We start from the raw sequence: 23,732 nt of genomic DNA, 5'->3' as shown, positions 1-23,732 counted from the left end.
CAAGAGGTCGAACTCGCCCTTAGACGAGCTGGCACATTCATCCAGAAGCCTGATCGGGGAAAACAAGCATGCTGGGGAATGGGAGGTCAGTGGGGATTTACCCAGCGGTACTATCGAGGTCCCCCAAATCGCACCCAGTGCTAGCCGCGCTGTCCTCATACCCGTAGGTAGAATGACCAAGGCGGGGAGCCACTGGGGTGGTTTGCTATCTTACCAAGGCAAGCCGTGACCGCAATGTTGCCATAATCATGTCCTCGCAGTGAGGACATGACGCATCCACGAAAGATGTCTCCATGTGAGCAGCGCCCAGACACGAAAGACAGCGATCGTGGCCGTCGGAAGGTGAGAGATAACGACCGCAACCAGGAATAACACACTAGCAGAAAGGCATCTTTAAAAAGACGGCGTCTTTAAAAAGACATTTCAATGTGTGTCGCTCTTTTAGAATATATTCTTTCAGTTTTGTTCTGCCGAAGCACCCAGGGGCGATCTCTTTAGTGCACCAGTGCAGAGGGGGGAGAAAGCTGCTGTAATGCACCATCAGGAATCCAGCAGAGGTGAATGGGAAGCCGTGGGAATTCAGCTCATCGAACATCAACCACTTCGAGAAAATCTGAATGAGCGGTTTGCACACCAGCTCCTTTATACACGTATGTTTGGGGGAGTGGCATGCAAATACCACTCGCCAATTCCCATTGGCCTTTTTCATTTACGCATTTGGCAGACGCTTTTATCCAAAGCGACTTACAGTACAGTACACTTATTACAGGGACAATCCCCCCAGAGCAACCTGGATTTAAGTGCCTTGCTCAAGGACACAATGGTGGTGGCCGTGGGGATCGAACTAGCGACCTTCTGATTAACAGTTATACGCTTTAGCCCACTACTCACCACCACTTTTCTGATCTTTTATCAAAGATCAGAGGTGTCTTAGGCTCCCAAGAGTGGTCGACCCAACGTCGAGTGAGTGAGAGATAGGGAATGGTCTGCACTTATATAGCGCCTTTTTAACCTTAGCGGTTACCAAAGCGCTTTACACTGTTTACACATACATTCACCCATTAACAAACTCACACTCATACATCAATGACGGCAGAGCTGCCATGCAAGGCGCTAGCCTGCCATTGGGAGCAACTTAGGATTCATTGTCTTGACCAAAGACACTTTGGCATGTGGAGTCATCATTGTCTTGACCAAAGACACTTTGGCATGCGGAGTCATGTGGGCTGGGAATCGCCAACTTTACGATTAGTGGCCCATCATGTACACAAGAAAAATTAGTGATAGGAGAAACAAGTGCACACAGAATGTTATAGTGAGACAGAATATAAAACAAGGTAAGAGTATAAAAGACAAATAATAGGACATTGAATGGCGGATGAATATGTGCAAGTGGTAATGTATGTGCAAGGTAGGAGTATGCAAAATTATTTAATTAAATATGTGAATTTACACATATACTGAGATACTGTATGTATTTACATTACTGCACTATGGGGGAGTCCTGAGGCAGTTTAATTGTTCATGAGGAAAATGGCCTGAGGGTAAAAAAATTTCCTGTGCATGGATGTCCTGGCGCTCAGTGCTCAGTTCAATGACAGAGTGGGCGGGGTGTGTGGGGTCTATAGTTATTCTACCTGCTCATTTCCTCACTCTGGACAGGTCTTGGAGTCTTGACTTCATGACCACAGACATGAGAGCAACAGGTCTGTAGTTATAAAGTCCTGTGATTTAAATTTTTTTGGGGATCAGAATAATGGTGGAGCGTTTGAAGCAGCAGGGAACTTCACACTGCTTCAGTGATCTATTGAAGATCTGTGTGTTGATGGGGGCCAGTTGGTCAGCACAGACTTTCAGACAGGCAGGTGAAACACCATCTGGGCCTAAAGCTTTCCAAGATTTTTGTTTCTTTAAGACCCCACACATCCTCCTCACAGATCATAAGTGTAGATTGAGTAGCAGGAGAGGGGAGAAGTGGGGTTCCAGGAGGTGCTGGTGTGTGTAAGAAATGAAAATAAGAGTGGGGGAGGGGTGTGAGAATGGCCTTTTCAAACCTGCAGTAAAACACATTCAATTCATCAGCCATTAGTTGACTCTCTACAGAGTGAGGGGGAGGTTTCTAAATCTCTGTCGTCCTTTACCCTTGCTACGGTGTATAGATCACCCGGGCCTTATTCAGATTTCCTTAGTGAATTTGCTAATTTTTTATCAGATCTTGTAGTTACTGTAGATAGAGCCTTAATTGTTGGTGACTTCAACATTCACATAGATAATGAAAATGATACATTGGGATTAGCATTTATCGATATTCTCAACTCTTGGAGTCAGACAAAATGTAACAGGACCAAATCATCGCCATAATCATACGCTAGATTTAATTCTTTCATATGGAGTTCATGTTGATAATATAGAAATTCTGCAGCAGAGCGATGACATCTCGGATCATTACCTCGTCTCTTGCATGCTGCAATCAGCTAATGTTACTCAATCTACACCACGCTATCGTTCAGGTAGAACTATTCTTTCAACCACTAAAGATAGCTTCACTAATACTCTTCCAGATCTATCTCATATACTCAATAAACCCCAAAGCCCAGAAGAACTTGATGAAATAACAAAAAATGTAAATGTTTAATATAGACATTACAGTCTTCTCTAGCACCCTTGATGTTGTCGCCCCACTTCGATTAAAGAAAATTAAAGAAATAGGCCCTGCACCATGGTACAATGATCACACTCATGCTCTCAAGAGAGCAGCTCGGAAAATGGAGCGCATGTGGAAAAATACAAAATTAGAAGTATTTCAGGGTGCATGGAAGGATAGTGTCTGTAGCTACAAACACGCACTCAAAGCTGCCAGGTCAGCATATTTTAATAAACTCATGGAAAATAACCACAACAATCCTAGATGTTTATTCAGTACTGTAGCTAAATTGGTTAGGAATAAAGCCTCAACCGAACCAGATATTACGTCACAGCTCAAGAGTAATGACTTCATGAATTTCTTTACAGATAAAATTGAAATAATCAGAAATAAAATTGGAATTATGCAATCATCTGTCATAGCACCTCAGAAAACAGTGTTGAATAATTTCCCTCATGTGCAACTTCAATCCTTCGCTATCATAGGTCATGAAGAGCTAACAAAACTTATCGAAACATCAAAAGCCACAACTTGTTTGTTAGATCCTATACCAACTAAGCTCTTAAAAGAGGTATCTCCTGTAATATCAGAACCTCTTCTTACTATCATTAACTCCTCGCTATGCTTAGGACATGTCCCAAGAAACTTTAAAATGGCAATTATCAAACCGCTAATTAAGAAGCCACAACTTGATCCTGGAGAACTTGCTAATTATAGACCGATTTCAAATCTCCCGTTTATGTCAAAAATACTAGAAAAGGTAGTATCCTCCCAAATATGTTCATTTCTACAGAGAAATAGTATATATGAAGAATTTCAATCAGGATTTAGGCCTCATCACAGTACAGAGACTGCACTTATCAGAGTTACAAATGACTTGCTCTTATCATCTGATCGCGGCTGCATTTCTCTTCTAGTGCTTTTAGATCTTAGTGCTGCATTCGACACGATAGATCACGACATTCTCTTGAATAGGCTGGAGAATTATGTTGGAATTTGTGGAGTGGCATTAGCATGGTTTAGGTCATATTTAGCAGACTGCTACCACTTTGTCTATGTAAATGAGGAATTGTCAAACCAAACAAAAGTAAAATACGGAGTGCCACAGGGATCAGATTTAGGGCCTCTGCTTTTCTCCATGTATATGCTTCCCCTGGGAGATATTATCAGGAATCGTTGAATAAGTTTCCACTGCTATGCTGACGATACACAACTTCATATTTCTTCAAAACCTGATGAGATTTCACAATTCTCAAAATTAGCAGAGTGTATCAATGAAATAAAAGATTGGATGGCCAGAAATTTCCTTCTACTTAATTCTGACAAAACATAGGTTCTAATTATTGGACCAAAAAAACTCTAAAAATAAGCCACTAAAATATAATTTGACTCTAGATGGATGTACTGTTACATCATCTTCAACAGCGAAGAACTTAGGTGTTATATTTGATACCAATCTGTCCTTTGAAAATCAAATTACAAATGTTTGTAGAACAGCATTCTTCCACCTAAGAAATATTGCTAAATTAAGGCATATGCTCTCGGTTGCTGATGCCGAAAAACTAATTCATGCGTTCATGACCTCAAGACTAGATTATTGTAATGCATTACTGGGAGGATGTCCAGCAAGATCAATAAATAAACGTCAATTGGTTCAAAATGCAGCAGCCAGAGTGCTGACGAGAACCAAGAACTATGATCATATTAGCCCCATTTTATCATTGTTACATTGGCTACCTGTTAAATTCCGTATTGATTTTAAAATTCTGTTAACTACGTACAAAGCTTTGAATGGTCTAGCTCCGCTGTACTTAAGTGATCTTCTACCACGCTATATTCCAACACGTTCATTAAGATCGCAAAATTCTGGCCTATTAATAGTTCCTAGAATATCAAAATCCACTAAAGGAGGAAGATCCTTTTCATATTTGGCTCCTAAACTATGGAATAGTCTCCCAAACACTGTTCGAGATGCAGACACACTCTCTCAGTTTAAGTCTAGACTAAAGACTCATCTATTTAGCCAGGCATACACCTAATTTATCCTCCAACCCACAATTAGGCTGCTTTAGTTGGGTCTGCCGGAACCAGAAACCAGAAACATTGAGCATGATCTCTAACTCTGCAATAAATTCAATGGCATCTACGCTTACATCTTTTTATTTGTTTCCCTGTCTCAACCTCGGGACTCCTATCCTGAGGTCACCAGAACCGGCTGGATCCAGCACCATTCCTGCTTCATGTTGGACTCCACTGCTACATGTCGCAGAATGATGATGACTAAATGCAGCCAGTGCCAGCCAAACATCACTTCAATCTATTATGACGGACTTCAGAGGATGAAATGATGCCAACTCCAACATGCATCACCTCGGTCTATTTATGGACTACGATCTTGAAATGAAATGCTTAGACTAACTATTGCCAACAAAAGCCTTCATCAGCCAATTAACAAGGACAATTGCATCTATGTGAACTTCTGCAATTAATCAAGATGGACTTCTAAGACTTTGGTCATTAATCTTACAGTTCAAACACAATCGATGTTTAATCATTGACACCTTAACACTTAGTTTAATAATTTTAAACCATGATTTTACCTATACATAATTAATATTTACATTACATTCATCATGTTAGCCAGAGGGGAACTGGCCCCCACAGTGAGTCTGGTTTCTCCCAAGGTTATTTTTCTCCATTAATCTACATCTTATGGAGTTTTGTGTTCCTTGCCACAGTCGCCTACAGCTTGCTCACTGGGGTTATTAATACAATTATCATTTAATTATTTTTAAACACTATTAAAAATCGTATTTTATCTAAATTACACAATGATGATTAATCGACTTTATAGACATTACAGTTTTTATTGTCTGTTAATGCTGATATTCTGTAAAGCTGCTTTGAAACGATGTGTGTTGTGAAAGGCACTATACAAATAAAATTGACTTGACTTGACTTTCTTGTACTTGGTGATGCTTGGTCAGGCCAATTCACACAGATGCAGGATTGCTGGTTGAAAACCTTTTTTTCTGTGTTCCTGGCCTTGTTGTACAATATTGTATCCCCACTTCTGTAAGCATCCTCTATGACATGACAAATCTGTCTGTGTTTTCCTGTATACCACGGTTTATCTTTATTTTATGATAAAAATGTCCTATTAGTGATGCACATATCCTCACAGAAACTGATACAGTTGAAGTCAAAGTTTACATACACCTTAGCCAAACACATTTAAACTCAGTTTTTCAAAATTATTGACATTTAATCTTAGAAAACATACCCTGTCTTAGGTCAGTTAGGATCACTACTTTATTTTAAGAATGTGAAATGTCAGAATAATAGTAGAGAATTATTTATTTTAGCTTTTTATTTCTTTCATCACAGATGAAATTAGCTGTCCAGGATGGCTTAATTCAGCCATATTTCTGTGAAACAGAGCAGAGGATTTAGAAAAGTCCTTATTTGTTTGAGTGAGCAGAAGCAGTTAGTCCGTTTTGTCGGCGAGCGAGCGGACATTTGCCTGATGAATACTCATCAGAGGAGTCCTAAAGCAGTGTTGACGAAGATTCACAAGCACGACGGCTCACTTCCCTTGCATGCGTCTTTTAAATCACTTGTAGATCACCGCTGAACCTCCAAATAAGATGTCTAATAGAACATCCAAATAATCAAACACCGGCAAAAAATTATCTGGTATGCTCTGCCGAATATTCAGCAGTTCATCCCTGGTAAAATGGATCAGGAAAGAGTGACAAAAAAAATGAGAAACAAACAAAAGCAACAAAAACACTAGAGAACCCCACACCGAAGCAGCCATCTGTGGTAACATCTTGAAACAGTGAAAGAAAGAAAAAAAAAACAAAAAAAAAAACATAAGTGGTTCCAGCGGTTACCAATTAACAGACCATGGTCTGGGTCCAGACTGGCTCCATCTGGACTGCGAGACATCATGACAACGATTGCACCATCTCATTGTTTCTATACTTTGACAAAAAGAAGCTGTGTCTACCGAAAGCGCTCCGGGGCATAGATATCACTGATCTTTCAGTGCTATATCCTTGAATATTATTCTCTAGCAAAGAAAACGCTTTATTATTCCCTTTCACACTCTGCACACATTGCATCTCTGACCTGGCCTGTGACATGATTTTATCTAGGGATGTGCAAGACTAGTTGACAAAATGGTTTTGATGCTGCTAGTCGACACTGGAATTAATAGTTGGTTAATATATTCTCCCCATTGAACTGATCAACATTTTTACACATATACATTTGGCATTATATATTGCAGAAGAATTGCAGCAATCTGATTGGAATCTAGGAAAAACCCACAACCTTTTAATTCTAGAATTCCTCAAAGTCATAAATTAAAAGAGTCTTTTGACTAAGGCATCAAGGAGCCTAGCTGATGCTCACATCTGGCCAATAAAACGAACAAAAGAGACTCGTCTAGATTGCACGTGACTTGAGAACTTCTCTGCAAAGAGGCCCTAAGTTCGAATATCACAAGCAATAAAAGACAGAGAACACACAATTCTGGAGTTCCCAAGAAAGACTCAAAACACAGGCTGTTTTGTCTGCCAATATAAACCAATTTGCTACACTGAGACTCATCAGATCTACACCATACCTAGCCTTGCTAGATAATTCTGAAAATTGCTTTGAAATGCGGTAACATTTATAACTGAAAAATTAATGATTATAGCCAGATGTATCTTTTAAAATATGTGTAATGATTTGTAATCACTTCTAACTAAGAAATCGATGATTATAATTTTTAATCTTGTATAGTAACTTGAAGGTTTAACTGGATATTATACCCCGACAATCAGGTTTCTCATAACGTGTACTGTATTATCCGTGTTGCAAATCTAATGAATTAACCAGTATGATTTGTAACCAGGGATTTCCATGTTTTGTTACCAACACATATAATATTCAAGAAAGAATGTCATATTTAGTATGCAAACGCTTGCTGGGTTAAGTAGAGAATGTTTTTGACATGAATGTCATGTCTCTTGTACCTGTATCTTGTCAAGATATAGAAGTTCATGATTAAACATGCACTATTTTTGAGCGGGAAGTCCCAAGAATCACTCAAACAAAGGGTCGTAAATCAATTCTGAAAAGAGACAGAGCAGTCGACCATGCGACTCATGGTCATTTCTGATTGGAGCAGGACACCTTTGGGAGATGCGGCCAATTTCAGTTCAAATGTCTCAAAACAGGAAGAACACTCTTTCTTCTCTCTTCCCTCATGCTCTTCTCTCTTATCCGGCTCCTCTCTTCTGAACTCTTCTGCTGAAGCGTCGCTTGCTGCTTCCAGGTCCTCCGTGCCATGTAGTGTCCAAGAAATTAGGACTCTAAGTCCCGAGGAAGCCTCTCACTCTCTGCTCTACAGTTCATACACCCAATGGGAGTCGAGAGTCGTCCTTGCAGAAGGCCTTGCTTCATCCAGTCAATAACTTTCCACGATCATCAGAGTCCAAAACTTAGATGTAACAAACATTATTCAAACACCAAAGAATGCAACGCAAGCACACGCAAGTACATCTCCAGACTTTTGCTCAAAGTGCTGGTGTATAAGTTAAATACAAATCGGGTAATCCGTTTGCAAAATGTAGACTAAAAGAAAGAAAAATGTTTCTTAAGGCATTGTCAACAGACTATATAAAGTTCATTTTCTTTGTATTGATCATTTATTTCACATTCTGTCACTTTACTCACCAACCCGTTTCATGTCGTATTTATTAGAAATGTTTTATGTTTAGAATAGCAATAAAGTTTGTTTGTATTCAAAGATAATTTGACTGTGGTATATTTTGATATAATCTCATCCCTGTTTTTAAAAAATTGCACTTCAAAGCTGTACCTAAAAATGTGTAATATTATTTTCAATAAACCATGAGAATATTAATCCAATAAGTGAATTAATCATAATTCCCTTATTAAAGCTAATTTCTTACAGTAGAAATTGTGAACGGATACAACTAGATGTTGTATTGTGATTTTAATAGTGGAATATTTTATTCAGACAAATAATCTAGTTATTTGTCATTTAACTAACTAATAATAGTTGTCGAACATGAGTAATTCCATTATAAATTTCCTTACGTAATAATGTAGAATAAGGACAGGTTAATTTAGATTCTAGCTCACACATACTTTTTCCTTACATATAATGGTGTAGAATTTAATCCGTACGGTGTACATATACATTAACCAAATTCCCTACATATATTGGTGTGAGAATGTGGGCACTTTAACTGATCCTGTCTACATTTATACTTGTAAAAATCCTACATTAATAATACAAATATTATTTTAAAAAGAGGATATCTGGAGCAGATACAAAGTTTCATTTCACCTCAGCCTGCACATGCTTCTCTCTCTTCTGCACTCTCACTTGTGGTGCGCACAGCAAAATGTCATCTCGCTAGACAAGCAAACTCAACAAAGTGGTTATGAAATCACTTCAGTGGTGGTGCGGGAATCAGATTTCCAAACGCTTGAAAGTCCCTATTAATGTCTTCACATTTGAGTCTTCTCTGTGCGTGCCTGTACGTTATTTTTCCGCTGTGCAGGCAAGTCCTGTCTTTCACCGGACCATGTCGACGTGTTAATTCTGCTCATCAAAACATTTACGCTTTTGATTAAGTACCCTACAAAATTACTGTTTCAGGCAAGGTATGCCATTTTTTTTAAATATGCTCATTAAGTAAGCTATTTTCAATGAGGTGCCTACTGCTTAACGGAATAGCATGAGTCCACATGCGGAGTCTCCGCGGTGTCATGCACAACGAGCCATGTGATAAGAAGCGGAGGCAACTGAGACTTGTCCTTCGTCACCTGGATTGATGTGATTACCTGTGCCACCACGAGGACATACTAAGTAGTGGGAATTGGGCATTCCAAATTGGGAGAAAAGGGGATAAAAAAAATAATAAATAAACAATGTCCTGGCTGTTTTAATATGTTAAGTAACTTTTACTTGTTGAATTCCGTTTATAACAGGCTGGGTTGCTCTATTTGGTCACGCACTATTCATTCAATTGTTTTCAATAAATATCCCCGTTACATATTTGCTAACGTTGATTCAGTGAATGCGTGTCATGTTCTATATTTAATGTACAACGTTCATGATGCAAGGCGAGCACGACACAGTTAAATGTCCCTTTTCAGTGGAATTTAGCGTCGGAATTAGAATACATTATATATTTTAAAATGTGTTTAAAATAAACAAATCTTTTTTTTTTTTGGACCGTTTTCTGAAGGTTAGTTTCTTTTTAGAACATTTGACTTCAAATTTTCATTTAAACTTTGAAATTAGTCATTCTGCATATCCATAATTTTATCATTTATTTACAATATAATAACTATTCCAAAAACAATTGCATTACTTGGACATTGTCAGTAGTCAGTAAGGCTACAAAATGATACAAGTTATTAATGTCCAGACATTTTTTTGGGAAATAAATATCGAGACTGGACCTCTTGGAACTTTAACTGAATACTCCTGCTACAGTCTATTATATTCTTATTCCTTATACCCACAATTAGATCGTCACTCCTAAATGATGCTCTTGGGGAAAAAAATAAAAAAACTTTTTCTGCCATCTCCAGTGCATCAGTCTGTTAAATTGTGGACCAACAATCCACACACACTCGCATAAAGAATACACAATCTCTGTTTCTCTCTTATCTTCTTTACTGTCTGCTCCTGCTGTGTTTTAAAGAGCACAAAGATAGCTGTTGCTGTCTATTTGCGAAAATCATTCTCTGTGTCCTCTGGTTTTGACATGACAAAATACTGATGTTCATATCACAGAGAACCACAGTATGCTGCATGTCTGATAGACTCCCCACATCATAAAACAGTTCAGGTGGACACTCTTCTATCAAGCTGTTTATTAACAGCACTTCAAAAAAGGCCATACGTGAGCAATAACACTTCTATTTTTCTTCATTTATTCATTGACTGCTAATGTTTGATCATTAAATGTAATTTTATTCCACTTTACCAAGTTGCACAGGTAGAAAACCTCAGACAGCATGCCCACAGACTGCCTACAGTCCGCTCACTAACCATCTGATGCATACAACACAAAAAAGGCAAGCTTCAATAATCATGGCTGACTTGCACACCACCCAGAGACGCAGTGTGCAAAGGTTTTTATCAGCCCGCCAGTAAACAAATCCTTTTTACAAGGTACTAGGTTGCTACAATGAGCACTTCCGAGGAAGAAGGGTTTGCCAAAGTTTGCCAGGTTAGTTAAATCTTTGACAAATTCAGGTCTTTGTTTGAAGTACTTGTTAGCAAGTCCACTAACTGCACTGTATTTTTTCCTTTGTTTCTCTGTCTATAAAATACATTTAAATGTACTGATTACTTTTAGATGGACAGAAATCTCACCCATGTCCGGTGATCTGGTGAAAACCACTGTTGCATTATGTGAATTTTTTCACCCACAATGGTATATTACAGTAGTATTATTGATTTCAGATTTGCCCGCCCTAAACTTAATCTAAAAAAAAGCAACTGTGGTCGCTTTATATGATGGTCAGAAAACTCTACCTGTCTAAGTGGGCAGTTTCTGGCCAAAATAAGTTGCAAAGGCTCTATTGCACTCTGAACATTGCTTTGTTCTATTTGAGTGGTCAAACATATATACTTCTGGCTCAAACATTGCTTTTGGGACAGGATTACATGTTTGCGTGAACAATAGCTGATAGGGGAAGGTTTTGGGGAACTGGTTTGAAAACAACAGTGCAATCTCACCTCAGCAAGGGGTACGATACCCTGTATGTCTCTCTGGCTGATGTAGACAGAGGTGATGGCTTCAGCAGATGCTCCAGTGGAGGGATACTCTATCTGCCAGCGGATGGACTGAGATGACTGCAGGTTCATGAAATTGTCAATCTCAAAGTCTACCCACATGATCTCATAGAAGGAACCATCAAGTCTGGAAAGAGAGAGAGAGAGAGAGAGAGATAACTCTGCGATCAAGGCAGATCAAGGGCTTTAGTACAACCACTACTGCCCAGAGCCACACTTTATTCTTTGGTTTGATGTGTACCACTTGCACATTCTCCGGGGCAACAGGGGGCAGTGTTGCCTTTGGCTTCTTACAGATAATTGCATCTTTAATTCATTCTCTACTGAATCAGTTTATACAAGCACTGGGTTCAGAATGGAATACTGGCATATTACTTATAAAATACTGCACAGTACATAGGGTATACAGCCTACTTTTATAAATAGTAAGTAGACAATATTCCATGAAAATCTTTTGAAACAATAGTATGCTACTAGTGAGACTCTTTTTCACAGATGATATGGTGAAATGACATAGAAAGAGTGTTGTGTCTGGCATGTTGCAGTCATGGGACAATCTCAGTTAAAGGCAGATGCAACTGAGCACATCTGGGTAACAGAACAGACCATAAAGACAGACCAAACACAGAGTAATGTTCATATGTGACCCGTTTAAAAGTAATCAAATTATCTAGCAATTGGGTGAATCTCACAAAATGTTCAGGTAATATTTCACCCCAAAATCGTAAGAAAACAAATTCAAAATCAATTTAAAGCTATTGCATAAAAACAACCTTATTTAGCGATTTTTTTAACAATGTAAGGTTATTTTCAAGAAAAATACGCACATTCTCACCGTCAAATTGTCATTACTCTAATGCAAAGTCTATTTCTCATTTCTGTAACTTTAAAATAATTCTCATTATCTTTAATGTTATATAGTAATGAAAATTATCCTGTTGTTTTTTTTTTTTTTTCATTTAAATCTGAATCAATTCAATTTAGTTGAACACATACTAATATGATGTATATTTACAACTGCATGTACCAAATTTACTTTTGTTAATATTCCTTTTTTTCCACATTAGAGAACATAACAGAAGGCTACAGAGAGGGGGGTGCTTATTATTTATGAAAATAAAAACAATGTCACCATGCAAAACATTTGAATGGCCCTAAAAAATATTAAATTTTCATCTTGCAAAAGATCAGGGTTGGAGGATGGTGAAATATGACCCAGACAACTCTTGACAGTTTTCGTGTGATTCACTCAATTTCACAACAGCGACTTTTACTCTTCAAATATGTTAGCCAACCATCAAAATAAAGAAATAAATTCATGTGAATTAATAAATTGGAAAAAAAAAAGTGATGAATAATTGATGATAAAACTACTGTAATTGCATAGATTCAAACTTACATTCAGCATGACTGCATTTCTACGTGTTTGAATACAACGTCTCATAAAAATATCTCAAGAGACGATAAAGATTCCTCTCTGTAATCACATCCACAGCAAGAACTAAAAGGACTAATCTGCAGAGGAAATTAAAGCAATAGAAACCATTAAAGAAGGTTCACTGTGGGAAATAACAGTAACAGCCAGGGTATACAATTGTATTAAGATACAATGTATCTGTAGTCTCAGGACCAGACGGCATGCCCACGGACCAATGTGCAGTTGGAATACTTTATTTCACATAAAATACACAAACAGTAAGGTGTCAATTTAATACTTTTGATAACCCAGCAAGAAAGCGTACCAATTCAATTTGAAATCTGAATTAAATTGAAATGTAAATCCACTAGAAACCATTATTTGCATAGAGTTCAGCATTTCCCAAATTTTTGATGCTCTCACTGCTATAATCCTACAATCTTTGCATAAGCCTGACACACAGGTTCCATAAAGAATGAATTGAAATGTTCTATTATTGTGGTATCATTAATTGCAGACGTACTCAAGCCTAAATGACTCAAAAAACAGAGCAACCTGTGTTTGGTCGCTTTACATGTCAGTCAGACGATCTCTTTCCACCTAAGTGGGCGGTTCTTGGCCAGAATAAGCAACAAAGTGGAACACACTTTATATCAATAGTCAAAAGGTTTGTCTCTGAAAGACTACACGCTAGGAAATACACACATGCAAAGCTTTAAGACTGATGTGATAAGACAAAATCTATTTCCCTGAATGACAGGAAACCTTTCCAGATTCCTTTCTCTACTCTTTCTCAAGAATGAACAGAGTTAGATTACAACCTCACTAAATGTTCTAACTCAACTAGGGGTTGTGCCGATGGACGATACCATCATCCATCGTGATGGCTGACCAACATCACGATGTCGAGCCACCATCGTGATGCCACGCCCCCTTTTGCGAGTCTTGCAAGTGTGACCCACTAATCCTAGTCTCTTCTATAGTTAACCTAAAAAAATTTGCAGGGATTGCTCTGTAAATTAAATTGAGAATATAACTAATGCATGTATGCTATTTTAAATACTGTAGTATATGCTAGAGACGTGACGTGTTAGTCTGTGAAAATACCGTGTCAGGCAGGCTACACAAATATTGATCTTGACATTGTTAGCTTCTTGTATTTTTTTTACATGTCTTACACTGTACATTTAGATTAAAATATTTTATGTTGTAGGCTACAAGAAAATAGCCTTTATTAATTAATTATTAGTAGTTGTAGTGTCTCAGAAAATCTTGCTCATTGTCACATAGCTCTTGTATACACTGAAGCGGCAGTTTAAGATAAACCCAGACCAGCGAACGTCAAATAACTTTTGTCTGGTTAAAACTTTTAAAGAAAAATTTCCTTGGCCATATATCCATAATGTCAAATCAAATGAAAGAAACAAGGTGAATATGAACACACATTTATTAAAACATAGAAGAACAACAAATGAAACGGGAACAACACTCAGACCGAAACTCGGCATTAACATTTCACTTATAATTAGCAGCACAATTAACTTCAGCACAGGCTACAAAATAAATTATGTTATTGAAATATTGTAAAGTGGTCATATGAACTACACAAATGAACGTTTAAAAAATAATATTCAAAATCGAATAGCTACGCAACGGATGGCGAAAAATGCGTAAAGAAGTCTAATATCTTTCACCATAGACCATGTTTAAATTTCAATGTTTCTGGCCAGAAATACCAACATGTTCACTTTATCTGGTTTTAATAAGCTGCGGATTGGAGTAACTACACTACCCGCTGTGCTGAAGACCCGCTCTGATGGAGTACTGGTAGCACATATGCACAGATATTTCCGTATTAATCTTGCCATGAACGGAAACCTTTTGTCGTTCGTTTTCCACCAAGTCAGCGGGTCCTCTTCCCCATCAATGGCCATTTCCTGCAGGTACATGGTCATTTCTGCCTCGACCTTTTGCTCATCAGTGAGTAAAATATGAAATTATAGTTTTTAAGTGGAAAATAGTATTTATGTAAAGAGATATATTAAAATAAAAAGTGCACAACTCTTAAGTGAAAGCTAAAAAAAAAAAAATGCTTCATGTGTCGTGCAACCTACTGATAAAGCGCCGAAGAGTCATTAGTTGGGTTAGTAAAATAACGAAATAATAATTTTTCATATCATTTTTGAAAATTATATGAAATTATATTAACCCCCCCCACCACCGAAGATATCATCGTCCATCGTGATGTTTTACTGTCAACATCGTCAACTGCCAATTTAGGGGACATCGACCAACCCTAAACTCAACCTTTGACCTCATATCAACAGGGGCCAAATACTCCCCTCCCCCCCCCAATCCTTGTTTTGAAACCCTCAAAATTAGTTCAGGAACATACGCCCACTTGACGTATTTGCTGCTATCTGACCACTTCCACCTTCAAAAGGAATGTTTTTGAAGCAGTAAAAGAATCAATAAAGCAACAGACTATACTTTATTGCAGAGATGGCATACGTCTATAGGGAGAGGGAAAAAAGAGGAAGGGGAGGATGCTAGACAGAAAATGAGAGATAAATAATGTTATGGAGAACGAGAACATGGCAAAAGAATTAGTCACATTGTCTCTCTTTCTCTTCTGAATGTGCAATGAAATTTCTCTGAATTTAACCAGCGTTTCTCATTATTCACTCAGACTTTGTGTCAGACAAATCAGTCAGACAGTGATCTTTGAAAAAAACACAAATAATCTGAACAATGAGTCACAGACACACAAACCACACTCACAGGCTCACACAATTATACGGAAACACAAATGTGTTGCACAGGACAGAGGCGTTAAGAGGATTAGTTATGTAGAAATGAGAAGTGGAGGGGAGAGGAAAGTTATTCTGTATTCAAGGAAAGTGGTTAAGCATTATAAATGGCTGGATAATAACTTGGCTGATTAGAGCAGAGCAGGAGACTGAGGGGAACAGGAGAGATGCATTTTGGAATTTCGGAATTTCTTTTAAAGGAATAGATCACCCAAAAATGAAAATTCTGGCCTTTACTCACAGTTGGGTTGTTGTTTTTTCCCACTGAACACATAAGAAGATGTTTTGTAGCATTTGTAGTCTGTTCCTCACACTAAACTATTTTATGGCCTCAGAACACTTGGAAAATATTATCGTTTATACTGTATATACACCTATGAGCCAAAACATTACGACAACCTGCCTAATATGATGTTTTTCCTATGCATTCTACTAAAACAGTGCCGACCCGCCAAGGCATGGACTCTATATGACCCCAGAAGGTGACCTGTGGTATCTGGAACTAAAACATTAGCAGCAGATCCTTAAAGTCCTGTAAGTTGCAAGGTGAAGCACATCCCACAGATTCAGAATCAGATTGAGATCTGGGGAATTTGGAGGCCAGGGCAACACCTTGAACTCTTTAGCGTGTTCCTCAAACAATTCCCGAACAATGTGTACTGTGTGGCAGGGCACATTATCCCGCTGAAAGAGGCCACAGCCAATAGGGTATACCATTGCCATGAAGAGGTTTACAACGATGTTTAGGTAGGTGGCACGTGTCAAATTGGCATCCACATGAATGGCTGGACCCAGGGTTTCCCAGAAAAACAATGCCTAGAACATTACACTCTCTCCACCGGTTTGTCATCTTCACACAGTGCATCCTGGTGGAATCACTTCCCTAGGTAAACAGCGCACACTTACACTGCAGTCCACATGATGTAAAAGAAAACGAGGCTCATTGGAACAGGTGACTTTCTTCAACTGCTTCAAGGTCCAGTTCCAATACTCGCGTGCCCATTGTAGGCACTTTCAAAGGTGGACAGTGGTCATCATAGGTACTCTGACCAGTCTGCGGCCACGTAGCCCCATAAGCAGCTGGGTGCGATGCACTGTGTATTGTGTGACACATTCCTCCCGTAGCCATCATTACATTTTCGGTGACTTGTGCCACAGTAGAACTTCAGTCGGATCGAGCCAGATGTGAAAGCCTTCATTGCCCTAGCGCATCGATAAATCTTGGGTGCCCAACACCCTGCCTCTGTGGTTTATCCTCGGACCACTGTCGCTCAGGTCTTTACTCCTGCCTGCATTCAACACTTTGACTACAAGAACTGATTGTTCACTTACCATTTAATCTACCCAGACCTTGACATGTGGCCTTGTTAGGAGATGATCTGTGATCATTTGTCATTGCATCATTTGTCTTTTGATCATGATGTCATTGGTCATAACGTTTTGACTCATTGGTGTATATATTCTTGGGATGCTCCAATCAGGATTTTTACAGCCGATACCAATCACCGATCTTCTTGTCACCTGATTGGCCAATACAGATCCCGATCATTTCACCTTTAATCAGGATCTCGGTCATAACTTGCTATACGCAAGGTTTCTGCTCACTTTCACTATTAATTGAATTTTCCTCTTCCCAGTAATTTCACTTTGCCTAATTTTTGCAGACAAAACGGTTTAAAAAGAATAAAAAAAAATACTTTAAATCAAGGATAGGCTTAAAATATTCTCTATATTAAGATAAATTAAAAAAAATGAAGCTTAGTGTCAAACTGATGATTTTGTTAGTGATTCATTGTCATTATTTCATATAATCATTTATATTCTAAAAATATTATTCTTAATATAATATTTTGCATTATATTTAATATATTATATTGTTATCTTATTATTATATTTATAAATTCCTTCTCTGCCTTTCCATTTAGTTGGACGATTGTATTAATAGTTTATTTTTCAATTGTTGCTGCTTGAACTTTAATAAGGGGAACACGCTCTCTCTCATGAGGTCAAGAGATGAAAGAAAAGCAGAGAAAGAGTGCATGTTTCTGGAATCTGCGGGTGCTACTATTGATAATGCCATTTAATCGGGATATATTTAATAAAGCTGTTTGAATTACACCACATATTGTAACTCGCATTATTACTGAGATGCTTATGCCCAGTGGAGACTGAGAAGCTGCAGCCATGAACTACTGCAAACTACTAAATAAATATTATTCAGTATTACATTAATATGACACTATCATAGATTAATATAGCTCTATCATTAAACCTATGTAAACTTACATCTTCTCTTGCACAGTAAGAGCAGATCACTCTCACGCTTCAAATGGACATTCGATCCCTTACGCACCCCTAGTAAATATGGTGAAATATGCTATTATTAAGGGGTAAAGAGTGACAACAAGCTTCCTGAATCCAATACCCTCTCTAGTATTTCTGAATTTGAAGGTGTTTGTGTGCATGTTTTTGTATGTGTTCTCACCCCCTCAGTAACTCTAATGCAATTATCTTTACTTAAAATAAATGTGGCCTCATATGGGGAGAAAGCACAGACATCAGGGCATTGGAGTTAAAACACAAACCCACAGTCGCGATTCACTCTCAACTCGCTCTCTCTTATCCACAATTAATTGAAGCGCTGAGAGAAGAGAGGGTGGGGAGGCTCATTGTGCTGGGCTGTATTAGCCATCAATGATTGGTTCAGGGTTTGTGGCCGCCAGGAGACAGGAGTGACAGGAGTGTTTATCTTATTGTGGGTCGGAAGCCGATAGCAGCTGAGTAGAAGACACGCCACTATACATCACTTGCCTTTTGTTTAACCTTTGTTAAGAAAGTTGTGTTTTAGAGTGCTGAGGAGAGGCAGAAGGGAAGGGACAGAGAAGTGCAGTCAGCCGTTTGTCACCCGTGACGAGTTCACTCAGGTAAACCTGTACTTCAGGATGTCGCTTGAGAGAGTTCCTCCGTAGGTGTCCACAAAGATAGAGCTAAGGTCTTTTTAATTGTCACCCTGTAGTATTTTCTGAGGTTGTCGTACAATTTCAACACATTCTTCAGATTTCCATTACATTTTGCCTGAAGAAAATAAACTGTGATAAATTATTATAATTAATTTGTAAGTATATTTAACAACAAAAAAGTTAACTACATTTTAGGACTGCAAAGTTAATAATTTTTTTTTAATATTAATTACATTAAGCCGCAATTAACTAATTGTGAAAAGTGTGAATTACTGAATTCCCTTAAGGTATACCACAGTCGTCTCTAAAATTCTTATTTACAATGTGTTTTATTTTTTTGTATTATTCTTTTTTGTTATTTGTTTTTTGGCAACACTGAGCATTGTGAACATGCATGCAATGATAAATCAGTGTTTAGACTGGTTTAGACCAAGACAGAATCTGACTTTTTAGCTTAAATTAAGAATAAGATATGCAGTTGCCCTAAACAAAATGTACACTCTATTAACTAAATTCATATTTGAGATTACAATATGAAGGGACATACAATTATAACTTTTGTCAACATCGTGCAGCCCTATTTACATTTTCTGATGATGGGGAGTTTGGGTTGGTTGCTAGTAGGGATGTCATAAAAGATCAATATATCGATTATTGAATGGCACGTTGTTTTATTGATATATTTTTGAAGCATCAATATATTAAAATTAGCCGACATTTAACTTAGAAGCCCAATTTGCATGCTTTCCGATACACTCAGTTGGCCTCTCTCTAACAGTTTGGCATAATAGCATTGGGAGACCACACACACACACACACACACACAGGACGAGCTGAAGTATCACAGGAGATGGAAGTCTAAAGTGATGAAATTTCGATACGTATTCAAGAATGAACAAAGTGGCATTGATGAGTTTGCAGATTAGTGAAACTGTTGTAAATGCGCAAACTAAACGATTATAAATGGCGATGTTTATTATGCAATTTATATGTATGTAGCCTTGAATAGGTCTTTAATTAAAGCTGTCGATCCACAAAACAACTTACTTTAACTAAAAATAACTGTGTAGGCTATATGAAAGATACATGTTCAAAATAGATCATCCAGTGATGGTTAGAGTAAATAATGTTTGTCCTTTGATAATGATTTGGGTCGTATTTAATGAAAACTATGCGAGTTGCGTTCTGTGGCACTGCAGTATGTTGACGCTGAGTGTTGGTGGTGTGTGTGTACATTTTGTAGAAAATAAATAATTGTTCCTAATTTTAGAATGTGCCATCTCATTTGCGAGACGCATCTGGGGTGCGACCAGATTTAATTTGCCCTGACCTCTCACACTTTATTAAAGTTGTGTTGAGAAATATGTCTGAAGAGGCAAAGACTAATGTGCAATGAGCAACCTTGTTTATAGCTGAAACTAATTCAGATATGTATCGATAATCACTGGGAAAATCTTCCGAGTAACGATGAGTGAAAAAGGCATCGATCACAAGCCTAGTTCCTTAGTTTTTAGGGAGGTTGCTTTCTGACTCAAGTCTGTATTCTGGCATGCATAAATGAATAGAGTCCCTCCTATAATGTAAGTCTACAGTGGGTATCCATTCAGTATAGGCTTTCTACCATCGCGATAACCGTGTGAATGGGTCATTAGCTGCTCTAACCCTCTAAGAGGTGCTATAACCATATCATTTCAACAGGCCAGAGCTGAATGCTTCAGAGCTCTTTCTCCCAATGTAATGACCATTAAGTTGGAGGTGGTAAGGGAAAGTAAAAAATTTTTTTTTACAACAGCCATAAAGAAAAAAAAAAAAAGAGTAGAAAGAAGAACAACAACAAACTTAAAAACACCACAACATAAATTTTCTGGCTAAATGTTGCAATGGAGACGTATGATAAAAAAATGTACTGCAGCATTCAGCATTCACGAGGACGCCCACGCATTGGAGAGTTTTGCATTTATTCACACAAATTTCATTAGAGAAAATGATCATCTGTATATTTTTATACATTTGCACAGACATTAAGAGCGAGCATCATTAGACCGCAAATTCAAACAATTGTGAACTCCAAAATCTGTTAAGACTCTAAACCTGTGCTTCCTTAAAATGTGCCGACAGGCTAGACCATATTTTTAATTTTTAAACAGGATTATCAAATGCGAATGAATTAATTGATATGTATACCATCATGTCATATTAGGTTATATTCTCCTTGCAATAAAAACTAAAGAAATATTGAACAGAATCATTATTTTCCATTACATGTATAAGGGAGTAAGTTAGGGCTGTGACCACATTATTTGTATAATATACGTTTGAGTTTTACGCTACACATGTGATAACCAGAAACACTATGCAGTTCAAACCTGTAGGTTAAGAGCTTTGTTATTCATTATCTGTCATAGTATTTTATTAGTAGTTAATATTTGCAATTAACCAATGTGCACCATTGGTGTATGAATGTGTGCATGAATGGGTGAATGTGTCACAGTGTAAAGCGCTTTGAATACCGTTAAGGTTAAAAAGGCGCTATATAAGTGCAGACTATTTACCATTTACCAATGTTGCCCCAAAGCTTGATAATATTGAGTATTTTTCAGAGTGATTGTTTGCTTTCAGATGAAACACCAATAGTCTATTGGCAACACAGAAATACACAACAAAGTGCGTTGTAAGTGTCGGTCTAATGGCAACACAGAAATACACAACAAAGTGCGTTGTAAGTGTCGGTCTAATGGCAACACAGAAATACACAACAAAGTGCGTTGTAAGTGTCGGTCTAATGGCAACACAGAAATACACAACAAAGTGCGTTGTAAGTGTCGGTCTAATGGCAACACAGAAATACACAACAAAGTGCGTTGTAAGTGTCGGTCTAATGGCGTGGCATTGGAGTGCCAGTGTCTGGACGACCAGGGTTCAGTTCCACATTTGGTGCATCATTTTTCCATTCTGTTTCTTGACTCCACTCTTAATATTTTCTTTATTAGTTTTTATAATAAATAAAAAATAATATAGAGGTATTATTTCTATTATATTTACTATTACAAACTTAAGTGTAATATTTGATGATATTAACAATGGTTTTACTACAGTAATATGGATTAATTTTGTGGTTTCAATTATTTTACAACAAAATACCATGGTGATACTATGGTTATATTATCTGTAGAAGACACCAGGACAGATCTGTGTTCCAATCGGTTTAGTGCATAATTTGGGATATTAGAACCCTTTTAACACTTTAGAAACTTTAAGCTTCAGCGATTCACACCTATACTCGACAGGGGGACTCACATGGGGATTCACATGTTGCCAGACAAGCAATGGGGACTCACATGTTGCCAGACAAGAACATGATCGATTACATTAGATTATATTTCATACATTGAAAAAATATATTTACACTAATCACAAACAAACTCAGTGGGGCTTTATTAATTATGGCAGTTAGTTGTTCATTCAATTACGGATTAATTTTATAATGTCGCAAGTCACATAATATTTGAGAGCAGCGTTTACATGAGAAAAACATGTTCACATTTCATACAATGTCATAATCTGACAAGACCATCATATTGTGAACGTGAAGCACAAGTTAACATGGCGTTAACGTTGCTTGATAATGAGCACCATTGAATGAAGAAACCTCATTTGAACTCAATATCTCGGTTCGCTCGGCTGCAGCGTGTGTGCAATACAATGTGAAAAAAGTGATAATGTTCCACACTATTGTAAACTACACTCATGATATTGTAGGCTACTGTATAATGTAATTAAGTAGAATAATAAACTTTAGCATGTAATTATGAATGCTGCCACCCTATGCAATGTTTTTACCATTAAAACACAATCGGGGTGACAAACAAGTTAAATGCCATGTATGAAATATATATAGTATAATATATGAGCAAATGACCAACAATGATCCTACAGGACACAGAGACAGTAGCAGCCACAGCGCAAAATGTCTTTTATGAATCTGCTGGATGTACTTTTACTTTTACATGTATTCAAATAGACAATAAGATAAGTAAAGCTAGTCTCGAACCTGCGATTTGCAGGAAAAGACAGTATCAACTGACGCGAGCGCACAGCCCTTGAGCTATCAGTCCACATGTGACATTCAAAGAACTTCAATTTATAACTACTCCACACCAACTGCAGTAACTTTAAAAAATATTAGCACACACACACACACACACACACACACATATATATACACAGTATACTGTATATATATATATATATGAGCAGGTCTAATACTTTTAGTCTAACACTGCCGATGAGGCTCAATCTAGTTGCTTAACCACTTTATGTCCAAAGGGGCGGTAACACTACATTTTGTGCTCCACTCACTCCCATTCAAACGCATATAAATGCACTTTCGCACTACGCTGTGGAGAAAAGTTCAAGTTTGGTGAACTCTGAACTGCGGATCCAGATGATGAAAAGACGTGTGACCAATATAAGGTCGAAACCTCACACTTTGGCCTCTTGGTTCAATTTATTTCAATTAAGGATACATATCTTAAAGCTGTGTATTTTTATTGCAGAAAAGTGCAAAGACCGTATATTACAAAATTGAGAATATAATAGTACTAGTTATTTTTTAATTTATAATTTATAAAAGATAAAAACAAAAGGCCTCATGCCCAACAGCATATCTTGGTCCCTTGCGATGTCCTTGTCCTAGTGTGACCAGGGCTTACGCCTAATGTAACATAAGTCAGATCACTCGAAAAGTAATAATTTCACCAACATGGAGCAGACAAATACTGTATGCGAGTGTATGAATATAAGCATATGTGGTCATCTTCCGTAAGGCAGAGTGTTCAAATCATCTTTGTCTTGGATGATGCTCAAGTTCAGGAACAATGGCTTTGTGGAAGTTTGGTGAGCTAAATATAGAGCCAGACACTGACCTAATTGCAATTTTACCATGCACCAAGCAGGTAAGAGAGTCAGCATTCAAAAAGTGTGTGTGTGTGTGTGGCAGAGAGAAAAGAGAGAGAAAGACTGGAGAAAGAACAATGTCATATCCTTGTTTCTGACCGCTGGC

The 23,732-nt window shown here is 37.7% G+C and overlaps 1 protein-coding gene across 1 annotated transcript in view; it reads right to left on the bottom strand.

Moving 5' to 3' along the window:
* The window catches only part of LOC127626776 (transmembrane protein 132C-like), a 329,864-nt gene that overhangs the window by 82,428 nt on the left and 223,704 nt on the right, over positions 1–23,732 (bottom strand). Inside the window, exon 4 of the mRNA XM_052102808.1 lies at positions 11,427–11,610. Coding sequence (XP_051958768.1) covers positions 11,427–11,610 — 184 coding nt within the window. The remainder of the gene's footprint in view (positions 1–11,426; positions 11,611–23,732) is intronic.

The sequence above is a fragment of the Xyrauchen texanus genome, chromosome 3, assembly GCF_025860055.1.
Source record: "Xyrauchen texanus isolate HMW12.3.18 chromosome 3, RBS_HiC_50CHRs, whole genome shotgun sequence".
NCBI classification, from domain to species: domain Eukaryota; kingdom Metazoa; phylum Chordata; class Actinopteri; order Cypriniformes; family Catostomidae; genus Xyrauchen; species Xyrauchen texanus.
This window is presented reverse-complemented; position numbering and strand designations above follow the sequence as displayed.